Source organism: Ranitomeya imitator, chromosome 8 (assembly GCF_032444005.1).
Source record: "Ranitomeya imitator isolate aRanImi1 chromosome 8, aRanImi1.pri, whole genome shotgun sequence".
NCBI lineage: Eukaryota > Metazoa > Chordata > Amphibia > Anura > Dendrobatidae > Ranitomeya > Ranitomeya imitator.
In genome coordinates this window covers 53,205,080-53,222,380 of record NC_091289.1, presented here as the reverse complement: position 1 = coordinate 53,222,380, position 17,301 = coordinate 53,205,080, and the positions used below count along the sequence as shown (strand labels likewise).

General features: G+C 42.5%; 1 protein-coding gene across 1 annotated transcript in view; it reads right to left on the bottom strand.

The window, feature by feature from the left end:
• Positions 1-17,301, bottom strand: part of CENPP (centromere protein P) — a 406,761-nt gene that overhangs the window by 19,233 nt on the left and 370,227 nt on the right. Inside the window, exon 7 of the mRNA XM_069736923.1 lies at positions 2,386-2,465. Coding sequence (XP_069593024.1) covers positions 2,386-2,465 — 80 coding nt within the window. The remainder of the gene's footprint in view (positions 1-2,385; positions 2,466-17,301) is intronic.

Below are 17,301 nucleotides of genomic sequence, written 5' to 3'. Positions count from 1 at the left end.
CCAAATTCACACGACCATATTTTCAGTCCAAGGGTTGCTGTAAAAAAAAAAAAAAAAAAAAACGGACAGCGCTCAGACCAATGTTATTCAATGGGATAATGTAGATGTGTGGTTTTTTTTGTTTGTTTTTTTTTTGTTTTTTTTTTACACAAAACAAGAAAATCAGATTCTATCTGGAGCCACCATACAGCATCTGATTTTTGTGGATACATTACAATTCCGGCCAGTAGGGAAATGCAGCTGTATAAAAACGGATGACACATGAGAAAAAAACTATTGTCCCAAGTTTCCTGGATGAACCAGACCAAGCCATGGCTGTTATGAGAAGTATGTAAAAAGGCTTCTATGGTTTTTAGCTAAATTTATTTTTAGGCAAGGGTTTTTTTTCACAATCTGTGTTAAAGTAAAAACATATCAATGTTGCCATTTTCACATTGGCTTTTTTAGACTATAACTTCCTGTTCCTTTAGGAAACAACATGTATATTAGACACAATGAACAAACTCTGTATCAAAGCATCTAATGAGCGTGTGCAAAGGTCACTGTGAAGGGAGCTGTGATAGAACCTATCGTGGCGTGTGGATCTTGTGTTATCAGTTGTGTATATAGTTGTCATTGTAATCCTGCCTTAGATGATAAGATCCTGCTGAAAACTCTTCCTGAGTACAACAGTAAGTATGACTATAAAAAAAGTGTGAAAATTGCATTATCTTTAAAAAAAAAAAAAAAACTAAGTAATGATGTAAAAAAAGAAAATCACACACATTGCCTAAAAATGTCTAAAAAAATACATTAACACAAAAACCTGATTTAAATGGGCTCTGTCAGCACGAGATGACTGTGTAAACCAAGTACAGGAGCTTGGTGCTTCATTTATATTACACAAGCAGGAGGGAAGGTGTATATACATGATTGGTACTGATCGGTGGGACTTACTTTGAACAGTCATTCTGGGCTGAGCGAATCCCTTAACCCCCGGGACATTTTCGTTTTTTGCTCCCCCCTCTTCACAGAGCCATAACCTTTTTTATTTTTCGGTCAATACGGTCATGTGAGGGCTTGTTTTCTGCGGGACGAGTTGGATCCATTTTCCGAGGCCTGTAGCGTCTCAATTTTCGGGATCTCAGGTTGGGTGAGGGCTTATTTTTTGCACACCAAGATGAGGTTTTTATTGATATAGTTTTGGTGCAGATACAATCTTTTGATCGCCCATTATTGCATTTTATTGCAATGTAGCGGCGAACAAAAAAAATGTAATTCTGGCGCTTTGACCTTTTTTCTCGTTACGTCGTTTAGTGATCAGGTTCATTTTTTTTTTATATTGATAGATCGGGCGATTCTGAACGCAGCAATACTAAATATGTGTATGTTTGAGTTTATTTTTATTGTTTTATTTTGAATGGGCGAAAGGGGGTGATTTGCACTTTTACATTTTTAAAATAATTTTTTTTTACTTTTTCTATGCTTCTATCGTCTCCATGGGAGACTAGAAGCTGCACTTATCCAATCGGCTCTGCTATGACAACCATAGAAGTCAGCTGGAGACCTCTGGTTGTCATGCTAACCCATCGGTGACTCGCGATCACGTGACGGGTAACCGATGGGTGGTATTTCCGGCGCGCTTGCCGTAAGCGCGAGTTAAATGCCACTGTCACAGATTGACAGCAGCATTTAGCGGGTTAACAGCCACAGGTGGATTGCGATTCCACCTGCGGCTGTTAGAGGCACATGTCAGCTGTTCAAAATAGTGGACATGTGCTGGGAAAGTTGTGAGCTCAGTGCCAGAGCACACATTAAAGGGAGGGACGTGGGTGTATTATTACGCCCAAAGTCGGAAAGGGGTTAAACAATAAGCAATTTTCTGATAATAGCTTTCCTTAAAGAGCAGGTGTGTTGGAAACACGAGAAGCAATGGAATGAAAATGAAAGAGAGAAGATACAGACTAGATATTAGATAAAACTTTTTGATAGTGAGGGGGACCAATGAGTGGAACAGGCTACCACGAGAGGTGGCGAGTTCTCCTTCAATGGAAGTCTCCATATTGAGGCTGGACAGACATCTGTCTGAGATGGTTTAGTGAATCCTGCATATGATTCTACGGATGGTAAACTTGTGGAAGAAACCAAGCTAGAGGTTTTCCATTGATGGTGGCTGAATGGGGCCGAGATGCAGTGCTGGACAAGGCTGCACAGACAGTGCTGCGTTGGTTACTGCAGTGAAGGGACAGCACAGCTTTATTTTTTTTGCAGTCCATGGTGAGGTGACACATTAATGAACTACTAAAAGGCTAGGTATTCAGTGTCCTATATTGGAAACTGAATAAATGCTTCCAATATATGAGAAATAAAATGCAAAAGGAAACATTTTTTTTTTATTTTACATACCCGGGAAGCTCTGGGTTCATAAGAACCATGTAATCAGCTGAAGACCCCAGCGGAAGTCCAACTGCGAGTGGGTATTTAACCTGAAAAGAAACACAAATTGGGTTTTCAGGAATATCGAGTCATATAGAATTATTCCTTTTGAATAAAGACTTTTTCTTTAATAAAAAACTTTTATCTTGATGTGTATGACTAATTAATCAATTTTGCATTTAAAAAAAAGTAGATACTTCTCTAAAGATTCTTCTTTTGTACCTTTAAGCCAGAGTCGCATAAGTTGGGAAAAAAAACAGCGGCGACAAACAAAGAACAGAGGAGATCTCCCATATATTCTTGAAGACAAATTGACGAATAGCCATTAAGCTAAAAGCCCAAGGTTGTGTTTATTAAAAAATAAAACACAGTTTTGTCTTTAAGCATATGCCTACTTAACGAATTTACAATTTAAAAAGAAAAAGAGATTATATATTTAATTCAGATTCATAAGTGCAGGGAAGAATCAGAAGAGATCTTTTCACTGCTTTCCAGACATACACTTTAAAAATATGGAAACTTTTGGGGTCATTTTTTAAAATTAAAGAATGCATGCAGATTTGGCTCAAAATTTTTGCAATTGGGCTTCATTAAAAATATTGCACTATTTGCCGTCTAGCGTATATGTTGTTGGCCGAGGAATGAGTTAATGAGGACCTTCCACCAAATTATTCATGGTGAGCTGGACACACGATGTATGAATGGAATAAAAGATTTTACTTTTTTTTTTTTTAACATATACTTCCTTTAAAAGAATTATCTACTACTCGGACAACCCCTTCTTCATCACCATATTCTCACATGCCAAATAATAACAGCCTGTCCTCCTCTCCGGGGACGCTGCCGTTCCTACGGTATCGGTGGTGGGGCTCACGTTACGTTGTCACATCAGCGCTGCAGCCAATCCACGGCCACTTCCTTCGGATGACACTGACATCTGGGGTGACAGATCCGAGGGAATGGGGATAGATAAAGTCTACAAGAAGTGGCGCTTTTGGGTGCTTTGGAGTTTGATGAAATGAATACAAAACAAAATCTTTCTTTGGATTCAATGCCTGCACTGTCTTTTAGGTAACGTTCGGTCCATTTTTAAAATGATTTTTCACTAGCACGCAAATTCATTTTACATACAGTATTGCTCCGTGACACCAGGTGGCACTGCGGCCCTGCTCTAGTCACCGCCATGACCTCCATGATATGAACAATGCCATGTGTCTGGTGGCGGCTGAGGAATTCTTTAGGCATTATAACAGATGTACATCTACGACGTCATATTGGCAGTATGAAAGTGATCGCCCCTCCAGGGATGTCATGCTTTCTGTCATCATGTTTATCAACCAACAGGTAATTTTGTGCAGCTAACTGAAAACCACAAAGCATCTGGGCCGGTAACAACATCATAAATATGAGTTGAAAGAATTGGAGCCCTCACCCGGATCCTTGCTGATGTGCATTTTATTCTTCCATTGTAGGAGCTGACATCAAAAACATCTTAAAGTGCGGTGTGCAGGTGACAGGGGAGCTCTGTGGGTGAGAGAGTGGGTGAGAGAGACTGACGGACTACGGCCATTTTGCTCCCTCTTAGCGCTTCTATGGGTCCATGCTGGTCAGAGGTGCAACTTATGCGTTATCGCACCTATTTTCAGAATTTTACAAGTGAGATGAGATGGCAGAAGGAGCAATTTCCACTTTCATTTAGCCAGGTGACTTTAGTCCGTCAGGCTCTCTCACCTGCAGAGCTCCCCAGCCACCGCACTTTAAAGGGAACCTGTCACCCCCCTCAGGAGTTTGTAACTAAAAGAGCCACCTTGTGCAGCACTAATGCTGCATTCTGACAAGGTGGCTCTTTTAGTTATGATGCCTGCACACGCTGAAATAAACGCTTATAAAATGTGCCCCCTCCTACCCTGAAATGTTCCTGGAGGCGGGTCTTTCCCTCCTAATCATAGGCCAGTAAATTCAACCGTCAGCACTCAGCTTAAGGGATGCACGCTCCAAAGTCCAAGGATCCAATCAGACCAGGAAAACACCAAAGAAGAAAAGAGAGCAGCATCCACGCCAGGTGAAAGGAATGTCCAAAAGGTGCTTTATTCTGCCATAAAGAGTTACAACGTTTCGGCCAAGGTGGCCTTTGTCAAGTACTTGACAAAGGCCACCTTGGCCGAAACGTTGTAACTCTTTATGGCAGAATAAAGCACCTTTTGGACATTCCTTTCACCTGGCGTGGATGCTGCTCTCTTTTCTTCTTTGGTGTTTCCCTCCTAATCAGACGCAGCACAGCCGTCACTCCGGACCTGTGCGCGCCGAGCACTGCCTCCTCTTGCTGCATGACTCCCCTCAATGCTTGTCGACTCCCCACAGAACAGGGAGTCCCCTACGCAAGATCACTCCCAGCAATTGACTAGGAGCCATCCCGCAGGTGTACACACTATACTAAATGCCTCTCAGCAACAAGCTGAGGGCATTTACGATATGCGCGCTGACCCTTTAAAAGCAGGGGAGCTCGTGCACTAAGTGCGCAGTCGTGAACTGTGGTGTTAACACCAGTAAGTAGCAGGAGCATGTCAGGGAACCACATCGCAGGATCGGGGCAGTGAGTAAGCCGGCGTCCCTGCATGGAGGGAGAAGGGGACACCATGCAGGGGCATCGGCCATTTCAGTACAGTACTGCATGCAAAGCACGTCAGTTACAATCATTTCCTACCCATAAACCTGTGTCGATGATCTGAGAAGTGTGCTAGGTGAGTACACATTTTGCATAGCATGGAATGAATTTCAAATAATGTTTCAGCACTTTTAGGTACCAGCAATCTGGATGAGGTTTTACGAGATGCTGGGAACATTTACAGCAGAAATTGTCCAGAAATGTGAATGCTGTTTGAAACTCACCACATTTCAACTTAGGCTAATGGTTTCCAATTTTGCAATGCAATTTTGCAGCAATTCCCTTTTGCAAATCTGCATCATTTTTTTTTTTGCCAAAGTCTCACTTGCACTAACCCTAAACCTATAAAATTATGTACTCATTTGATTTTACATTTCTTTTGATCTTCTGATGTACCGTATGTGCAGTGAGTACCAGTACAGAGAATTTATAGAATGTCAGAAAATAAAATTATACACCCATTTACTATTTACATACAAAATCATGTAGAAATCTAGTATAAATGTAAGTATTGTACAATGTGGAGGTAGAGATTATTATTATTTATTTTATAGCGCCATTTATTCCATGTGAGGAGGGGTATACATAATAAACACAGGTACAATAATCTTGAACAATACAAGTCACAACTGGAACAGGAGGAGAGAGGACCCTGCCTGCGAGGGCTCACAAACTACAAGGGATGGGTGAGGATACAGTAGGTGAGGGTAGAGCTGGTCATGTTCTTTTTGAAGGTTTTGATGGTAGGTGAGAGTCTGATGTGTTGTGGTAGAGGGTTCCAGAGTAGGGGTGATACGTGAGAGAAATCTTGTATATGATTGTGGGAAGAGGAGATAAGAGGGGAGTAGAGAAGGAGATCTTGTGAGGATCAGAGGTTGCGTGCAGGAAAGTACCGGGAGACGAGGTCACAGATGTATGGAGGAGACAGGTTGTGGATGGCTTTGTATGTCATGGTTAGGGTTTTGTACTGGAGTCTCTGGGTAATGGGGAGCCAGTGAAGGGATTGACAGAGGGGAGAGGTCGGGGAATAGCGGGGGGACAGGTGGATTGAACAAACCCGAAAGTAAAAGTTCGGCGCTTGTACTGAACAGATAGGGTCTGATGCTAAATACTAAACAAAGACTTGTCCCGGCAGTCCGATGTAGAGAGAGAATTTTCCAGCTCAAAAGTTCAGGTCCCCATTGTTTTAAAAGGGATACAGGTTCTGGTTTAAGTGCGGGTACAGTTCTGGTTCCTGAACCGAACTTTGGAATAAAGTTCAGGTTGGGTTCCAGAACCCGAACTTCCACGGGTCCGCTCATCCCTAGTCCTTAGTTACACCCTGTAATATAATCAGGTCTGTATGCACAGACCTGCATATTGGTGTAATATTACTCTTTTTATATGTATTTTGTACCAACTTTAAACATCTTTCATGCACCATCCAGTTTTCAAGAATATGAATATCAGATAGATGCACGTCTCACTATCACACTGGAGAGAAAAAAAGTGAAGGTACCATAACAGGAACAGACCCAACAAAGACTGTTTACATCCATTATGTTGGTACATACATATACATCCATTATGTTGGTGCATAATAGATGTTAACAGTCTTTGTTGGGTCTGTTCCTGTTATGGTACTTTTTTCATCAGGACAAGACCACCGATGAAGAAGCTTGAAATTTCGAAACGCGTTGACCAATAAACTGCAGCAATCGATTCCTGTCTTTTCAGCATCCTTTGAAGATGGTTCAGCTGCACTCATTTTGTTTCCAGTGCTTTTGATTCATTTTTTTAAAGAGATTGTTAGAATTTTTTAGGAAGTAATGAAGTAAATACAGTATATGTTTGCATAAGATGTAGTTGATCAGGACTAATTTTCTCTGTAGGTTTTAGTAGTCCTCCCGTAGCGGAACTTCACACAGATTAACTTTTTTGTCACACAGGTCAATGGGATCCTTAAATTGACCACTTTAACTTGACAACTTCAACTTGTTGTATACTGTATAATACAAACTTTACATTTCATATAGGAGAAGGCATAATTTCTCAGCTATCTATTGGGCTAACATTCTCATTCTAGAGTCCACCAATTCATTGACTACAGAGAACTTGATGTTACAGGTCACAGTGCAGACACGCTGCTGCTGGTCACCAACTCTCACATAGCTGAAGCCTAAAGCCCACCATACACCTTACATGGCTGTTTACAGAATGATAGTTCACCTGATTGTTTGGCTGGCAGCTAGCTCGACTGTCCCTCCCATACATAGGAGCGCTTCCACTGCCGAACCCTCCAGTGTTTTCTACAAGAGCTCCGCTGCCAGACATCTCTGGTGACAGCTGTTATTCTCTGGTAGGACAAAATTATTGCCAGTCCAAAACCAAACATTCCCGAACCTTGAACATCTGCCTGGGGTCTCCATACAACGTAGACTTTTGGCCAAACCCATTGATATCAGTTGATCTTATTCTGTATATGGGAGGCTTAACAAAGTCCACATAGTCCAAGAGATGGCTTCTCTCAGGCTTAAATATCAGATGGACCACCCAGTTTCTAAGGTACTCTATTCACCAATTCATCCACTTACTGTCCGAGACAACGTTCTGGCACGTCTGAGCCTCTCTGGCTTACTTTCTCAAAGTGAACAACTTTGCTGCTTTTACTCGGGCAGCCACTTGCTCCAGACATTTGCTTTCAGCCCACTGACACGTGTCTTGGTAGATGTTGCCTTTCCTGTCTCCGCCCCAACCTACCAGTGCAATGGAGCAATACTTCTGCGCCCTAGCCCACACATTTATGTCAGGATCTTTCCTGGACCCAAGCAGATCATGGCACCTACTCTAACAATGAGACAGCCAGAAGCTATCATTACAGCAGTCCTGGACAACCCAACAAAGCCAGTGCTTACAGGATAAACAACCATACTGTGGATCACAGTACAACAGAGTGTACACAACATATACATATCATCAATCAATTATCTAAAAGTGGTATACAAAAAGCTCTTACGATGGTTTGGGGGATATGCAATTTACCCCGTTATAAAGACACCGAGGTTTACCATACACACCAGAGTTTTTATGTATTATACCTCTACTCAGTTCTAATTAATGCCTACTGGCATCTAGTTCTGGGGCACAGCTAGGGACAGAGGACTGGCAAGGCCGGTGTCCCAGAGGCGGGGTGTGGAGGTTGCCAGTGGATAAAGCAGCCAAGACACAGGTTTATTATAAGGCTTACATAGGATTTTGGCATCAAACTGATTTGGCATGTCAGGGAGGAGACGCTGATACCAGCAGCAGTGCCAGATCTGCGGATTCATATATCAGTGTACACGTCAGCATCCTGGAACCCATATGTCATACTTTATAGAGGAGGGGCACCACACTAAAATATGTGCCCCAGGTGCAATAATGCCTAGTATGTAGGTCAAAAACACCACTACAATATTTGTCAACTTCACCTATTTATTCAGTGATGAACACGTGGAAGTTCCATATGAGAAGTTATGTATGATCGGTGATGTTCCACCAAGGTGCCAAAACTAAAAGAGGTTGTTTAGTGACATCAGCAATAACATCATAACTACAGCACAGATCACCACTGCAGCCAATCATTGATCAGCTCTGCCAATGGAAATGGTACAAGTCACAGAACTCAGAGATTGGCTGCAGCAGTGATTGTGCACTGTTGTCATCATGTGACCTCTGAAACAAAGACCAGAGCGGAGGACAACCCCTTTAAATACACCATCATCTTTAAAATGATACCATCTCTTGGTTAAGACAAGGGTCATGCCATCTGTATCCTGTAATGGCGGCACATAGCGAATGCTCTGAACGCAGCCTGGTCTGGCTCAAGTTTAGTGGATGTGTTTTTTTGAGCAGACTTCAAAGAAATATATTTTAATATAACCTAGTAAACTTGAAAGAGAACCCGTCTGTTTTCTGGAATTAATTACAGGATTAGAATATAGATTTTTGGAAACGTTAAGATTCGACCTTCTTTTACTTTCTACTTTGCTCCTCCTTCTCATCATTGATAATGAACGCCAGTGGTTTTGACATGTTGTCGGGTTCTGACCCTTCTCAAACCTTGCAGTTCTCGATTATTTCAGTGACCAAAGATTGAAAAAGTTTTGTGTAGAATAAACTTCAAAGTTTAAAAAACATCTATTACTTGTGCAATTAGTGATATCCCTTTGATATAGTCTTTGGGGAACATATAGTTAAATATCTTGAATTGTCCTGTTATTCTTGACGTTATACTTCGGTATGAATGTGTCTAAGGGGTAAAGAGTGTAGACAAGCTTTTACCAATCATAGTTAGTGCTGGTCAGCAATGGACGAGAGAGGACAGAGCAGATATTTTAATTAAAAGCGTTATATGGGAATATTTTATTTTTTTCTAATAGGCCTAAGAATTTACCTGCCAACTGCCGATCTGTGCCGGCTCAGAGCAGTCATGGCCCATTCCTGCCAGTGATCCTGAGGCTTCTGAAGAAGTCACATCAACAGGGCAGCTACTTCTCTTCCTTGCTGCTCTGTGGAATCGGGCGTGTCTGTGATTGCTCATGGCCGGCGCCGGACAGAACAAGCAGCTAGTTAGCAACTACCTGAATGTTCGTTATTAGCCCCATAAGAAAAAATAAAATAGTCTTGGATAACCCCTGTAATGGTGTTGTCTTATGAGCACATTATAAAGAGGGTCCAATTTGAACCCCCCTCAATGAATCAGCAAGAAGAATCCATAAAAAAAAGTGCAAGTGTTTCTCTGTCAAAACCAATAAGTCAATTTCTTGACTGTCTATTCATGTGTATGGTCACCCCAGCAGCCCCTGTGGCCATGTTTCAGCAAACAAGTTTGTGGCCCTTCTCCTTTCTGAGATGGCATGTAATGGACATTGGCTTGCAAAAGTTTGGGCACCCCTGGTGAAAATTACTATTATTAATAATAATAATAATAATAATAATAATAATTTTTATTTATATAGCGCCAACATATTCCGCAGCGCTTTACAAATTATAGAGGGGACTTGTACATACAATAGACATTACAGCATAACAGAAATACAGTTCAAAACAGATACCAAGAGGAGTGAGGGCCCTGCTCGTAAGCTTACAAACTATGAGGAAAAGGGGAGACACGAGAGGTGGATGGTAACAATTGCTATAGTTATTCGGACCAGCCATAGTGTAAGGCTTGGGTGTTCGTGTAAAGCTGCATGAACCAGTTAATTAATTTTTTTTTTTTTTTTAATATAGGCCACACAGGGATCGTTAGGTTAATGCATTGAGGCGGTAGGCCAGTCTGAACAAATGAGTTTTTAGGGCACGCTTAAAACTGTGGGGATTGGGGATTAATCGTATTATCCTAGGTAGTGCATTCCAAAGAATCGGCGCAGCACGTGTAAAGTCTTGGAGACGGGAGTGGGAGGTTCTGATTATTGAGGATGCTAACCTGAGGTCATCAGCGGAGCGGAGGGCACGGGTAGGGTGGTAGACTGAGACCAGAGAGGAGATGTAGGGTGGTGCTGAGCCATGGAGTGCTTTGTGGATGAGGGTATTATTGCGAATAGTAAAGAAAGTTGAAGATGAAATTATCTCTAAAATGGCTTACGTTAAAGATTACACATTTTCCTTGTATTTTAGACAAAAAAAATACCAGTTTTTAAAAGACATTACCGTATTTTTCAGAGTATAAGACGCACCGGACTATAAGGCGCACCCAGGTTTTAGAGGTGGAAAATAGGGAAAAAAAATATTTGACGCAAAAAGATGTGGTAAAATATTTAATAACATAAATAACATACTATTATATGTGGTGTTATTATATATAATAGTATGTTATTATGTTGGAAGCTGCGGGACCAGTGTGGTGTCTGTACAGTACTATATGAAGATGATGGAGGGTGAGTATAAGAATGGGGGCACAGGGCTTATATTTAAAGCACCACTCCAGCACTGCAAAATAACACTGGAGTGCAGCTTTAAAATCCCATGGGAGAACTAGAACTCCCAGCATGTCCTGCAGATCCTATGACATGCTGGGAGTTATAGTTCACCAAAGGAGTGGCAGAGTGCTTTATTGTGTTTTGTAAAGACTAACCTCTTAAATGTGACAGCCAGCCACACTGTGGTGAGGTAAAAGCATCCCATGACTGCACACAGAGCCTTCCCTCGTTTCCTTTCCACAGCACAGGTTATGAAGAAGCCGCAGATTCTAGTGGAGAGCCTGAAGGACCTGTGATGATGTCAAGAAGAGGGAGGGCTCTGAGCTGCCATGTGATGCTCCAGCCCGCCCACTCCTGACATCAAACAGGTCCTGTTTGTGCACAGCACTTGGCGTCCAGCCCAGGCATGGCAGGCAGGTATGCAGCGATCTCCTCTCTCCTCTGGCCCCTGCTGCTGCTGCCTCCTCCTCCCCCGAACACACAGACCTCCCCAGCTGTTGCAGGAATCAGCGCTGGAGAAGCCATGTGTGTCCCTGCTTAAGTGCAGTATTCATTTGCTGCTCCCGGCTCACTGCTCAGCTGATAGGTGGGCGGGGAGCCGCTAATGAATATTCACTGCACTTAATCATCGGGACCACATGGTTTCCCCAGCAGTGATTCTGGGCAGGGGGACATCCTGAAGTGGGATAACAGTGCGATCCCACTCACTGCTGCCCCCCTCCCCACATGCTACATCCGTACCATAAGACGCACCCACACTTTCCTCCCAAATTTGGAGGAAAAAAAGTGCGTCTTATGGTCGGAAAAATATGGTAATTAGTCTGTTAGGGTTATTGATTGTTCACTATCATCGTTCGGAAAGGCCAGGTGATGAAGGTTATATGAATATAGCAAAGTGTTTAAGTTGCCCTTTCCTCAGTTCTAAATGTAATTAAGAAATGGCAGTAAACAGGAACAGTGGAGGTCAAGATAAGGAAGACCAAGCAAAGTTTCAGAGAGAGATGCTCATAGGATTGATAGCGAGGCAAAGCAGAACGAAAGCTTGACTGCAAAAGACATTAAGAAACATTTAGCAGACTCTGGAGCTGTGGTACACTGTTCTACTGTTCACAGACGCCTCCACAAATATGGCTTTAATGGAAGAGTCATCAGAAGAAAACTCCTCTGTGTCCTCACCATAAAATTCAGAGTTAGAAGTATGCAAAAGAACATCTAACAAGCTTGATGCAGTTTGGAAACAAATCCTGTGGACTGATGAGGTTAAAATAGAACTTTTTGGCCACAATGATTAAAGGTAAGTGTGGAGAAAAAAGGGCACAGAATTTCAGGAATAGAACATCTCACCAACCATTAAGCATGGGGGTGAATCAATCATGCTCTGGGGTTGTGTTGCACCCAATGGCACGGGGAACATTTCACTGAGGGAAGAATGGATTCAATGATATGTTAACAAATTCTTGATGAAAATATAACACATCTGTAAAAAAGCTGAAGTTGAAAAGAGGATGGCTTCTATAAATGGAGAATGATCCTAAACACACGTCAAGATCCACAACAGATGATCTCAAAAGGCGCAAGCTGAAGGTTTTACAATGGCCCTCACAGTCCCTTGATCATCACTGAAAATCTGTGGCTAGACCTCAAAATAGCAGGGCATGCAAGATGACCCAGGAATCTCACAGAACTGGAAGAATTTTCCAAAGTAGAATAGATTAAAATCTATCAAACAAAAATTTTAAGACTCTTGGCTGGCTGCAAAAAGCATTTACAAGCCACAAAACTTGCAAAAGGGGGTGCTACTACGTACTAACCTAAACATATAGAGAGGAACACACATCAAGAACCTAAATGAGATAAAAAGTATATTTGACAAAAATATTAAAACATTATTTTAAATGCAACAAAGATAATGAGCAAAAAGTGGTAAATAAACAATAAAAATGACCAAAAGAGTGGAACCACAGGTCACAGGCACAAAAGTGAGTCCAAAATGCCCATAATAACAAGTAAAACTTCACATATATGCCAAGTAATTTCATAATTGAAGGAGTAAGGCCATTGGTGAATCAACTATAAGATCAAAGGGTAAGGAACAAGAGAATTGATGGTAATTACCTCAGACCTTCGGTGCCACGACCTCTATGCGTTTTTCGGGTAAGTGCCTTCTTTCGGCGGAGTCATACATTGTAGTTATAGGTACTAACCATGCAGGGTGCCCAAACGTCTATATCAGCCCATTTTTAGTTTTGGAATTTTTTAACCCCTTACCGGCATCGGACGTACTATACCGTCCGATGCCGGCTCCCCTGCTTTGATGCAGGGCTCCGCGGTGAGCCCGCACCAAAGCCGGGACATGTCAGCTGTTTTGAACAGCTGACATGTGCCCGTAATAGGCGCGGGCAGAATCGCGATCTGCCCGCACCTATTAACTAGTTAAATGCCGCTGTCAAACGCAGACAGCGGCATTTAACTACCGCTTCCGGCCGGGCGGCCGGAAATGACGTCATCGCCGACCCCCGTCACATGTCCGGGGGTCGGCGATGCGTCTCCATTGTAGCCATAGAGGTCCTTGAGACCTCTATGGTTACTGATTGCCCGTCGCTGTGAGCGCCACCCTGTGGTCGGCGCTCACAGCACACGTGCAATTCTGCTACATAGCAGCGATCAGCAGATCGCTGCTATGTAGCAGAGCCGATCGGCTTGTGCCTGCTTCTAGCCTCTCATGGAGGCTATTGAAGCATGGCAAAAGTTAAAAAAAAAAGTTTAAAAAAATGTGAAAAAAATTAAAAAAACATAAAAGTTTAAATCACCCCCCTTTCGCCCCAATCAAAATAAATCAATAAAAAAAATATCAAATCTACGCATATTTGGTATCGCCGCGCTCAGAATTGCCCGATCTATCAAATAAAAAAAAGTATTAACCTGATCGCAAAATAGCGTAGCGGGAAAAAAACTCGAAACGCCAGAATTACCTTTTTTTGGTCGCCGCGACATTGCATTAAAATGCAATAACGGGCGATCAAAAGAACGTATCTGCACCGAAATGCTATCATTAAAAACGTCATCTCGGCACGCAAAAAATAAGCCCTCAACCGACCCCAGATCACGAAAAATGGAGACGCTACGAGTATCGGAAAATGGCGCAATTTTTTTTTTTTTTTTTTTAGCAAAGTTTGGAATTTTTTTTCACCACTTAGATATAAAATAACCTAGTCATGTTTGGTGTCTATGAACTCGTAATGACCTGGAGAATCATAATGGCAGGTCATTTTTAGCATTTAGTGAACCTAGCAAGAAAGCCAAACAAAAAACCAATGTGGGATTGCACTTTTTTTGCAATTTCACCGCACTTGGAATTTTTTTCCCGTTTTCTAGTACACGACATGTTAAAACCAATGATGTCGTTCAAAAGTACAACTCGTCCCGCAAAAAATAAGCCCTCACATGGCCAAATTGACGGAAAAATAAAAAAGTTATGGCTCTGGGAAGGAGGGGAGCGAAAAACGAACACGGAAAAACGAAAAATCCCCTGGTCATGAAGGGGTTAAACGTAATAGATGAATATATATATATATATATATATATATATATATATATATATATATATACACACACACACACACACACACATCTCACCACCTGTGCACTTGACCCGATCCCGTCTCACTTCATCCCAAACCTCGCCACAGTCTTCATCCCAACCCTAACCCATCTCTTCAACCTATCACTAGCAACTGGTGTTTTCCCCTCCAGCTTTAAACATGCCTCAATCACACCTATCCTCAAAAAGCCCTCTCTTGACCCATCCTCTGTATCTAGCTATCACCCTATATCACTTCTCCCCTATGCCTCAAAACTACTGGAATAACACGTCCATCTTGAACTGTCCTCCCATCTATCTTCCTGCTCCCTCTTCGAACGCTTACAATCAGGCTTCCGGTCACACCACTCCACTGAAACTGCCCTAACTAAGGTCACCAATGACCTATTAACCGCCAAGAGCAAGCGACACTACTCTATTCTCCTCCTCCTCCTGGACCTATCCTCTGCCTTTGACACAGTGAACCATTCCCTATTACTACAGACCCTCTCAACCCTTGGCATCAGACTTGGCCCTATCCTGGATCTCGTCATACCTAATTGACCGGACATTCAGCATCTCCCACTCACACACCACCTCCTCACCTCGCCCCCTATCTGTTGGCAAGTTCCAGTTCTAGGACCCCTGCTCTTCTCCATTTACACTTTTGGCCTGGGACAGCTCATGGAATCTCATGGCTTTCAGTATCATTTCTATGCTGATGACACATAGATCTACATCTCTGGACCAGATATCACCTCCCTACTAACCAGAATCCCTCAATATCTATCCGCTATTTTCATCCTTCTTTTCCGCTGGATTTCTAAAACTTAACATGGACAAAACAGAATCCATTGTCTTTCCCCCATCTCACGCGACCCCCCTAACGAACCTATCCATTACAGTAAACGGCTGCCCACTCTCCCCAGTCCCATAAGCTCACTGTCTCGGGGTAATCCTTGACACTGATCTCTCTTTCAAACCACATATCCAAGCCCATTCCACTTCCTGCTGCCTTCAACTCAAAAATATTTCACGGATCCATACATTCCTAAAACAAGAATATGCAAAGACCCTAGTCCATGCCCTCATCATCTCCTGCCTCGACTACTGTAACCTCCTGCTCTGTGGCCTCCCCTCTAACACTCTCGCACCCCTCCAATCTAATCTAAACTCAGCTGCCCAACTAATCCACCTGTCCCCCCGCTATTCCCCGGCCTCTCCCCTCTGTCAATCCCTTCACTGGCTCCCCATTACCCAGAGACTCCACTACAAAACCCTAACCATGACATACAAAGCCATCCACAACCTGTCTCCTCCATACATCTGTAACCTCATCTCCTGGTACTTTCCTGCACGCAACCTGCGATCCTCACAAGATCTCCTTCTCTACTCTTCTCTTATCTCCTCTTCCCACAATCGCATACAAGATTTCTCTCACGCATCACCCCTACTCTGATATGTTGTGGTAGAGAGTTTCAGACTCTCACCTACCAACAAGAACAAGAACCTGAAAACCCACCTCTTCCGACAAGCCTACAACCTGCAGTAACCACCGATCGACCAAACCACTGCACGACCAGCTCTATCCTCACCTACTGTATCCTCACCCATCCCTTGTAGATTGTGAGCCCTCGCGGGCAGGGTCCTCCTGTACCAGTTGTGACTTGTATTGTTCAAGATTATTGTACTTATTTTTATTATGTATACCCCTCCTCACATGTAAAGCGCCATGGAATAAATGGCGCTATAATAATTAATAATAATAATAATATATATATACACACACACAGGTGCATCTCACAAAATTAGATCAAAAAGTAACTTTATTTCAGTTCTTCAATACAAAAAGTGAAACTCCTATATTATAGAGTAATTACAAACAGAGTGATCTATTTCAAGTTTTATTTTGATTAATGTTGATGATTATGGCTTACAGCCAATGAAAACCCAAAAGTCACTATCTCAGTAAATTGGAATAATTAACAAAAAACACCAGCAAAGACTTCCTAAGCTTTTAGAAAGGTCACTTAGTCTGTTTCAGTAGCCTCCACAATCATGGAGAAGACTGCTGACTTGACAGATGTCCAGAGGGCAGTAATTGACATACTCAACAAGGAGGATAAGCCACAAAAGATCATTGCTAAAGAAGCTGGCTGTTCACAGAGTGCTGTATCCAAGCATATTAATGGAAAGTTGAGTGGAAAGAAAAAGTGTGGTAGAAAAAGGTGCACAAGCAACCGGGATAACCGCAGTCTTGAAAGGATTGTTAAAAAAAAAAAAGCCATTCAAAAATTGGGGGGAGATTCACAAGGAGTGGACTGCTGCTGGAGTCATTACTTCAAGAGCCACCACACACAGACGTATCCAGGACATGGGCTACAACTGTCACATTCCTTGTGTCAAGCCACTCATGACCAATATACAACAGCAGAAGCGTCTTACCTGGGCCAAGGAGAAAAAGAACTGGACTGTTGCTCAGTGGTACAAGGTGTTGTTTTCAGATGAAAGTAAATTTTGCATTTCATTTGGAAATCAAGGTACCAGAATCTGGAGGAAGAGTGGAGGCCACAATCCAAGCTGCTGGAGGTCTAGTGTGAAGATTCCACAATCAGTGATGGTTTGGGGAGCCATGTCATCTGCTGGTGTAGGTCCACTGTGTTTTATCAAGACCAAAGTCAGCACAGCCGTCTAGCAGGTTA